This window comes from Paramacrobiotus metropolitanus, unplaced genomic scaffold (genome assembly GCF_019649055.1).
Source record: "Paramacrobiotus metropolitanus isolate TYO unplaced genomic scaffold, Prichtersi_v1.0 Parri_scaffold0000001, whole genome shotgun sequence".
In the NCBI taxonomy this organism is placed as follows: Eukaryota; Metazoa; Tardigrada; class Eutardigrada; order Parachela; family Macrobiotidae; genus Paramacrobiotus; species Paramacrobiotus metropolitanus.
In genome coordinates, this window is record NW_026570221.1 from 2384677 (window position 1) to 2394428 (window position 9752).

Consider the following 9752-nt stretch of genomic DNA (forward strand, 5'->3'; position numbering starts at 1 on the left):
TCCTGATCTCGTCTGCACCTCTTTTTGATAAAAAAATCATCTTCTTGTATGCCTTGGCCTTCGATGTTCAGTGGGCCGTAAGCTCCAAAAGATATATACTAATTTTCCATGGTGTAACATTTGCCAAAATGTTGTATTGTAAGCAATTCCTGGTAAAATACGGTACATTTTGCATACTGCTTTAAGTAGTGCGCTAAAATGGTTTCAGAAATAAAGTTTAGACACGAATGTTTACTGAAAAAGATATTTTTTCATCTGCTCAGTTTGGACCGTTAAAAGCTTGGCTGGACACACGCCTCAAATACAAAAAAAACCGGCATCTGTGAAAACTGTTTCAGATATTTTGATTGATGGACAATTCGAGAAGAAGATTTTTGAACATTAAATTAAATTTATTTCCGGTTACAACAATCGCTCGGAAGAATGCACGTAATGCGCTTGCTTTTGTATGTTTTTTATAAAGCTATGTTTGTGCGCTGCATCGCTGGATGTTTTTCTTAGTTTGATTATTGTCTTGACAGATTAGACCTTTGTTAACGAATGTTGACCTAACTGGTGAGTAAACTACGTCATGCGTCTACAGTCTGTACTTCGCACAGCAGTACAAAGAGAAACCGGCTTATGCCTAGTAAGCAGTTTTTTACGAGCAAGTAAATATTTAATTATTTATTACTTTTTTCGTAAAGTGTATTTATGGCCGACGCATATGCGGCACTACTTTTATTCTTTGTATAGGAATTTCTTATTTTTGAAAACAAAGCTTGCGTAAGCAATGCTTTTTGCGGACTGGGCATCTTGTTGTACGCTATCCAACAAAAGAAAGATAATCACAACAAACTACTAACCAAGTTGCTTATTTTGCTATAAGGCTGATGTTCGTGACTTCCTACACGTTACCAGCCATGTCTGTATGCAGTATCTGGCCGATCTGATAACAATTGATCAGTCATCAGAAAAATAATGGTCAACTCATTTGGTTGTGTTCGGTGTATTAATTGTAGCAAACAAGCACAAAGGTCTTACACTCTTCAACCTTAGCGTATGAACCATCAATGATGTTCGCGACTTCCGTGCCGCATTACCGCGCAATATCAGAAAGTTACTAGCGAACTGCTTGATTGTTATGCGCAACTATAGTGCATTTTATCGAGCTACGCTAATTTAAATATGCGTTTATCACCAAGCTAGGTTGCATTACAGTATCTTTTGTTTAAATTTTTTTGTAGTAAGAAGTATCAATTAATCATTTGCTTCTTTGTTGTTCTTTTATTAAAGTTTCTTCTTATTACAACGAAATAGTTATCTAACATAAGTTATACAAAGAACGTTTCGTGCCATATGAAGATATTCAGAAACGTTCGCTGAGTGTACGTTTTTAGTATGCCCGTTTACAAAGGTAATTAATGTATGTGGATGATCACTCAAAACCTCAGTGTACCCTGGATTACGAAAACGCTAACGAATCCATCCCCGAAACATATCCGGCGTGAATTTCATCTGAATGGAAACTGTCCATATGCCACGTAGATGGTATTCGTTCAAATGAAGTTATGGACCATATTCCGGGTCGGAAAATTACTTAAACAACTCGCCGCTTACTAAGCACAGTCAGTTTTAGGCATGCGGAGGCCGTAGCGAAGACAACATCCGGTCTCTCACAGACTGGACTAGGACATTGCTGCGAACATTGCACACTACAATTTGTGCAGAATTCGCAACAATGGCATTGTACAGTCGTGCAGCGGTGCAATGGAGATGAATTATTCATGACAGTAGCGATCACACCACACACCACGCACACCACACAGTATGCACACAGTATGTTAGTATGCACACCACGCAGTAAATGATTCTTTGAAAAATCAGACATACCACTTATGCACATACGGCAGCAATAATATTATGCGCCGCCCAACAAAATCTGCGGCGAAGGTAAACCACTGGAAAAGTGCACGTTGACCAATATTAGCAGGCACGTATACTTTATCTCACCCTGATGTACGATAAGGACAGGCGTCTTCTAGGGAATAAATTTCGACCCGATTACTTTGACTATCGTAGTAACAATGAACTACTAGTAAACGAGTAAACGTTCTTTCCATTTCCGTAGACTGAAACGGGCAACTGTTTGTTATAATTATTACATAAGGCTACTGCAAGATGGAGACCCTGGGTCGGCTAGCCCGGTACCCAGGTCATGGTTGAACAGTCAAATAGCATGCGCTATTCACGTGATAGGATTCTATTACTTTTCAGTTTTCCTAACCGCTGAATCGTTTTTGTTAATTGAATCATTTTTGTTAATCAGCACGATATCAGCTTCTCCCAGGGAAAACTTTATTTCATGTATATTACTTTAATAATTATTTGATTTTCCTTGAACAGTGTACTAGGCGGTGAGGTTTTCTGAAGAGTGGTATGCGTAAATTTTGTAAGTTTTGATAGATGCGCCACACTTAATCTACTGCGCGAGCGAAAAATTCCCTTCATATCCTGGACGCCGCCGCGTCGGTATGGCCGCGGTGGGCTGTATGGCATTGTGATGGCGCCAGTTGAAAATTGGCGCGACCACTACGCCATTCAGCCCACGGCGGCTCGATCCACCTATCCCCGTCGATGCCGAGCCTTCCCATAATGTGCACTTGGCGCGGTGACTACACTCGAATGCCGCTATTGGTCTCCGTTCCATCTGGACTCCCCACGCCGCCTCGAAGTGGCCGTCGAGTTTTTTGGTTCTGGAAGTCCGACGGCCGCTTCAAGAAGGCACCCCAATACGATGTGTATACACCGTATGCCCTATACATACATGTCCTTAACAACAGTTCGCGCACCCAGAAGTCAATCGCTGCATTGTAAATAATAATTATTTAGAGACAGTAATTCGTGTTTCGTGTTCCTGTCGGAGTGTAATTTTGTATCTGGAAGTTTTTGGCTTGCGCAAAAATTCCATGGCTGGGCGTTTTACCTGCGCATAGATAACATCCGGATTTTTTACCTGGGTGGCGAATCCATGTACATATCGGCGTTTCAGTAAGAAGCAACGTCAAGATGTCACGATAGGAAATCACTGATCACTTCCTAGCTTTAAATGTCATCGAAAGCATTCATCGCGCCAGACCTATCATTTAATCTGATTGTTTAAAATAAATACATAGCTTCGTGACGATAAATTGCACCGGAATCGATTTTGAGAGAGTAATTTCCAAAACTAAAAATATGTTGTTTTTGTCGTTCGGTCGTTCGGAACAACAGTGAACGTGACCCTATCGGCCTAGTGGAAAATACCGGTAGTTGAGGTGGTAATTAGTAATTACAGTTTTAAGTACTTCTATCTATGCAAAATATACGGTACATAATCCAAAAATGTAAGAAATATGGCAAAAATCTTTGAAAACGATTAAGAAGTAACCATTTCGCTAATGATCAGACTTTATTACCCGCCGAAATTTACCTAATACCGTAGCCACATTGCTGCGATGAATGCCATACTGCTCTTGCCAACCGAGCACTGTTTGAAAAACATTCCATCGGTTGTACATATTTCGAGTAAAAAAAAGCGGTTGAAAACTAAATGTGCGAGTAGACCTGTTCGGCACATACAGGTTTTCCAAAGCCATGGAAAAAATGAAATTATTTAGTTTTAATTTTTAGTGTCAAATTATATGAAGTTGTCATTTTGCTCGTCGCTTCTGCTGCCAAGAATCAGAATAAAGCGTACCACTACCGACTAAAGTGTCTTACGGTTGCGTATTGCGTACTGCATGAATGCCAATAACTTATCGCTTCACTTTACATTTTATGGGCTCGTTTTTGTGCATTACATATTGTGACTGAGCAGCGGTTACTACCTTTTTTGTTTTAAGGTTCATTACGGTTCACAGCACGTGATTACCGAAATTCTATTTGGCGATTGCAACTACAACATGACATTACATAATCGTAGAACCGTATTATTTTAGCAGATATATGCATACGTTCGGCAAATTTAAACATTACGTGTTTTGGTGCAAGTGTGATGCAGCGTTTTACTGCGAATTTTATGCATCTTGTTAGACGAATTTGCAGAGCAGTTTTTTACTTCGTTCTGTAATTCTTTTTCGCATTGTTATGAATCTATTATTAGCCGCTTTGGTGAGAATAAGCAGTATTAAAACTGGAAATTCATCAGGATGTGTTAGGTGAAGCATACGGAAACCATGAGCCAGCGGAACTCGTCGGCGACACCAAGACGGTGCAGCTGCCAACCGCCCATGAAGAGTATTGCCGAACTCCCATTACCGCGCCAATGGGTCGAGGCCGTGTGGGTAAATCCGTCGGGTGAAGCGGATTTTAGAAAAAAACTGCCTGGGTGACCACCTGGGTCTTCACCTAGGCACCTACAGAGGTTGTTTTTTATTACTGGCTGGCTGCTCTAAAAAAGAGCATTAATCGTCATGATCCAATAGTTCAGCGGAACTCATAGTTACCATTTGGTAAACCCTCTACGCGGTAGAACGCAGCTTCCGCACATTCCGTTAGCAGCAGTAGCCATTACTTGTCAGCTAACCGAAATGTGCACCAAAGTCACGTTGCTCCTACCACCTGGGAATCTAAATGAACATTATATCGACATTTCCGGTTGAATGAGTATATGGAAAACGAAAGCAGCGCGCTGTTCAACTCGCCTCCAGTCAGTCTAGTGCCGGCCTTACAAACGAGCAGCACAACGATCAGCAGCGTCCATATAACAAATCAAGCTGCGAGCAACATACAGTGAAACCTCTCTTATACGTACATCTCCGTTAAGAAAATTTCGTACGTAATGTAGAGGGTGTACGGAACTCAGAGGTGTGTTTTGCAGTGAAAAGTAATTTTGGTTAGTTTTGGTAATTTTTTTTTGTACTTAATACAGAGAGCGTACGTACATAAGAGTGTACGTATCAGGAAGGTTTTACTGTAGTATATTTCTAGGCGCAATAACCGCTGATTCCTTGTGTTCTTTTATCTGGATATCCTCTGGAATAAATAAGATCGCAGTTAGTGCTTTTGGCGATTGAATCAGCTGTCGTCCCAATTCCCAGCTGCAGTCAGTACCTACCTTGCCTTACGATATCAACTTAATTTTGGCTTCTGCATAAAACTGGGCAGTGTAGCTATGTACATCCGTAATTGGAAGCCGAGCGTAAAATTACCAGTACATCCTGGACACCACCGCTGTGTTGGCATGCCTGCCATGGACGGAATCGTTCTGTTCTGGTGCCAATAAAATTGGCGTCAATACAGCACCATTCCATCCATAGTGGCTCGATCAGTCTGTCCAGTGTCCTCGCCCCATAACGTGCACGGAACGACAACTGCCGGACATAGCGAACTGCCCACTTTATCAGGATTCATCACGTCGCCATAAAGTAGCTGTCGCATTTGCGGTTCGGGAGGTCTGTCCGCCAGTTCGAGAAGGCATCCCATAACTAAGGCCTCGTCCCCTTTCTAAAGCGTATCTCGTTGCGATACAGCACCGTATCTAGTTTAGATGCAGTACAGAAATGGGACACTATTTGGTGCGCATCACCAAGATACAGTATCGGCTACGCACATCGAAACCGGGCTCGATATCGGTTTCCTGTATCGCATCTCTAGCTTTGGCGCCGTATCGCTGTACTTGCGTCTCATCGCTTCGATCGCATCTTGCCGCGCATAACTTTATTTATCCAAGCGCCGATCAGTTCGTACGACGAAAGTTTTCGCTTTTTTAATTTCCAAGTTCGGGAAAATTGTATAAAAGTTCTTGATCCCCGTGTTATATCAGCTCCATATATCATCTAACCAATTACTGCCACGATGCCTCGCGCTCCCAAATCTGCTCCTCTGTCTCCCAAAAAAATGAAGTGAGTGCTGTCTAAGCTTCTCATCATCTTTAGTCTACGACCGATGGCTGCAGGAGCTCCTCTGTCTTATCAGCCACGCTTATTTTGTTTCTGCATAGGTGGCTTGTCGCTACTCGCATCGACCGGGAGGATGAGTTTCGACGTTGCACAAGTAAACGAAATTTTGGTCAAAGGTGTTCCAGGAGATGCAGTTGGTTTTTAAAGATGCCCTGGGAAACCGCACCAGCGAGAACCTGAAGATCTCTTACGACAATGCGTGGAAGAAATATAAGGTAAATCAATTTTTGCATAATACATGTTTTCAAAATAAAATATGTAGAAATTACTTACCTGCATTAGTGACAGTGATTAAATTACTAACAATAGTTTTGCAAACTGTGAAATTAATTTTTGCACTTTTTTGCGGTTACTTGTAGGCAGAGAAAAACGAAAAAATGGCACCGGGGAAAGCGGTGAAGTAAAATATCATTTATTTGAACTCTTCGATAAGACGTACGGCGATCGGGATGATATTGCTTTTGCAACTAATTCGGTGGCTCTGGGAGCGGGATCCACGAGCAACGTTTTGGAAGACATCGGTGCCGAGGACGGTGATATTAATTTGAGGTAAAATCTTTGATATTATCATGCACAGTTATACCCTATTTATTTGAGAAATTGATGTGGCAAAATAATAGAAATATTAAGTTTTGCTAATTCAGCGACGATGATATGCAACCGGATACTCCTGCGGGATCTCCAACTGGAAGCGCGGAAAAGCCAAAGAAAGCAAAGAAGAGCAAAAAACGCAGCGCCGCCAGCGAGACGGTTAAACTCATGACGCGTTCCGTTGCTATCATGGATGATATGCGAACTTCCCTAACCGAAATGGTAAAATTGGAAAAAATGAAAGTTGAGCTTGCAAAATTGAAGTTCGAGCGGCAGTACAACGTGGATGTCGACTTCGGAGACGATGAAGTTCCGCAGGCTTTAGGAGAGGAATAAATTTGACTAGTAAAGGGAACCGAAATTTGACTTGAGATTAATATTATGATAAAACGGTGTCGTAAAAACTCTGGTGTTATGCATCTTTGTTTTTTTTTCTGGGTATATAAACACTCGTACATGAAGCGTTGTTTAGTTTAGCAATAGAAGTATGATATAGTTCAGCAATAGAAAATATAATCGCCACACTGTTTACCTACTTTCCTTATAACAAGCAGAAATAATTACAAAAATGTTAACCGCAATACATCTTAATCACAGTTACACATCCATTCATCGGAAACCCCGCCGCGGCAGTCTTTTCAAAAGTTCCTCATTGAATTTTGTATCTGTAAACATCGACAAAAGAGCGGTGGTGTAAGCTGGATTGGTGTTTCGAGGGCGCTGCATGCCCATACGGATGAAATGATAAAAAATGCAATCCCCGCAAACCTTAACCTTTTCAATAACATGGTTAACAAGGCATTTCCACCGGGCAACGCGTTTTCATTTTACACGACTACGCATATGGTACGTCTACGCCGCCTCTACAGTATGGGGCACTGTGTCAAAATGTAGACAATTGCCACTAATTATACAGATGCGAGGATTTTGTCTTTTAATAAGAAAATCTTTCAATAGGACCAAACAGAAGAACTTTGCTATTGTTAAAAATATTCACTGTTTACGAGGATCGTTTCAACAGCGGTTTTCGGTTAAAACCTATCCGGATAGTTAACCAATCCGGTGAACTACCTAGCTTCGACAAATCGCAAAGTTTTTTTAATCGTAACGAAGGTTACAAAAAATGGTGAGCGCATCACAATCGCCGGTAAGCTTACATTAATGGCCGACATAACTGTATTCTGCATGAGGGTGACAGTCCAGAATGAGAGCCGAAGGTAAAGCGCTTTCATAATGATCGCGCAGCCACTCCGAGGTACAAGTGCGTCCATCCATTTTCAACTTCATCCACATTTAAACACCTAACCGCAGCATAAACGACGACTTCAACGCGCATTGTATACTGTACCGTACTGGCATTTTGCCACCACTCTACAGTGTTTCCATAGCGCAGCAACAGATTTTCACTTGCATCAGGTCCATTTCGTTAGGTCACCTTTCCTGTCAACATGCAGGAGTTATTGATGATTAAATAAACAACAGCTTTCACAAAACAAGCCAAAACCATGTGTGTCGATTGCCAAGCGTCTCCATGAATAAAAATGAGATAAAAATAAAAACACAACTTTTTTCCTGTGCTATAGAATCAAAATAAAATAATATACGTAAATTCGATAAACAAACTGCAGCGGTAATGTAAGCCGTTCACTTTGACATGCCGGTTGAGTGAATAATTAACAGTACAGCACACGTAGCTATTGACTTAATAAAACAGCATGAATAATTTACCAGAAATTTTACACTTACTGATTTCTTAACCCAACGAATTTGGCAGCATCCGCGCAACTAGAGCGTTTTTAAAATCGCCAGATGCTCCTTCGGCAACAGCATCCTCTTCATCATCCAGATCAACCGCTTCGACATGATCGTCTCCCTCCAACGTAAAATCATCTACGGATTTGATGTCCAAATTATGAAGCAGACAGCACACAATAATAATGTGCTTCAGTGCACTCATGTCGTCTTAATCCAAGAACTTCAAAATTCGAAAACGTCGCTTCAGAACGCCGAAAGCTCTTTCAACGACTTTTCTTAAACTGGACTGAATTTCATTGAAATCTTCCTGCCTAGCTGAGAGGCGGCCGTTCTCTCTAAAAGGTGTCAAAACTTTTCTTGTCGCACGGTACCCACCATCACCTGCAAATTACAATAATAACTTGTAACTGCGTTACTTCGTTGAAATTTGATCTCGAAAATGAAAAAATACACTACTTAATTTTACCTTTTTACACAACATTAGTAGAAAAATATTAAAGCTATTAAAAAACGGAGAAATTAACAGCAGTACAAATTTAAGTCAGCACTATAGACTCGTTTATTTCTAAAATAACAAATTCCTTTAAATTCCTTAGTGCGAATACTCACCCAAAATCATCCAGTTCTCTGGAATTAAGCCTTCCAGACCCGAATTGTCGTACACGTTCTGGTCATGCACCCGCCCAGGAGCTCCAACATATAGATGTATAAATTCCATAGACGAATTGACACAAGCCTGCACGTTAAGAGATAATTCCCCTTTCCTGTTGACGTAGCTTTGAGGGCGAGAGTGTGGTGCTTTAATGTTGATGTGTGTCCCGTCCACTGCTCCCAGTATTTTTGGTACCCAATCAGCGCCATAAAGCAGTCCTTTTTCTTCAAACTCTCGGGCCGAACGCATCATACCATCTTCGTCGGGAAACTGTATAACCGGCCAGTATTCTTTCTTCATGGCATTCAAAAACGTCCGAAAAGCTCTACTCGTCGTCGAGCGCGACAAACCATGAAGTTCGCCCTGTGACCGTACCGGTGATCCGTGTGCCAGCATATGGAGGCAGGCAGCGATTTTGCATTCCGTAGAATAAGGCCTCTTCGTCGAACTCATTTCAAAATATGGACGTAATTTCTCCACAACTTCACGAAAAACATCCACATTAACGTGGTACGTCTCAAAGAATAAATGCCCAGGATATCGCTTGTAAAGGTTTTGCGCAGCAAAACGAATTTCTCGGCGATTAACGTTCTTGTTACCTCCACGAGATAGATATCCCTTTGTACTCAAGTTTTTTAAACCACCAAATAAATTCTGAATTGCACTAGAAACTGACATACATACTGCACTAACAGTTTTTGTAACGCTTTCGTTCTCGTCATCAGAACAAACGGCATCATAATCCATTTTTGACAAAATTCCGTTAATAATTGTTCAAGATTATTAGGCGAAAAAATTTCTTGAAAATTATCATGTGAAACGACGGATACCAA

The 9752-nt window shown here is 41.2% G+C and overlaps 1 protein-coding gene across 1 annotated transcript; it reads right to left on the bottom strand.

The window, feature by feature from the left end:
* Positions 1-8475: 8475 nt before the first annotated feature.
* LOC129581068 (putative nuclease HARBI1) lies at positions 8476-9549 on the bottom strand (the record flags this gene model as incomplete). The annotated part of the gene is given in 2 exon segments (XM_055471937.1): positions 8476-8648; positions 8877-9549. Coding segments are annotated over 2 exon segments (669 nt in total), but the record flags the coding sequence as incomplete, so codon positions are not given.
* Between the last annotated feature and the right edge of the window lie 203 nt (positions 9550-9752).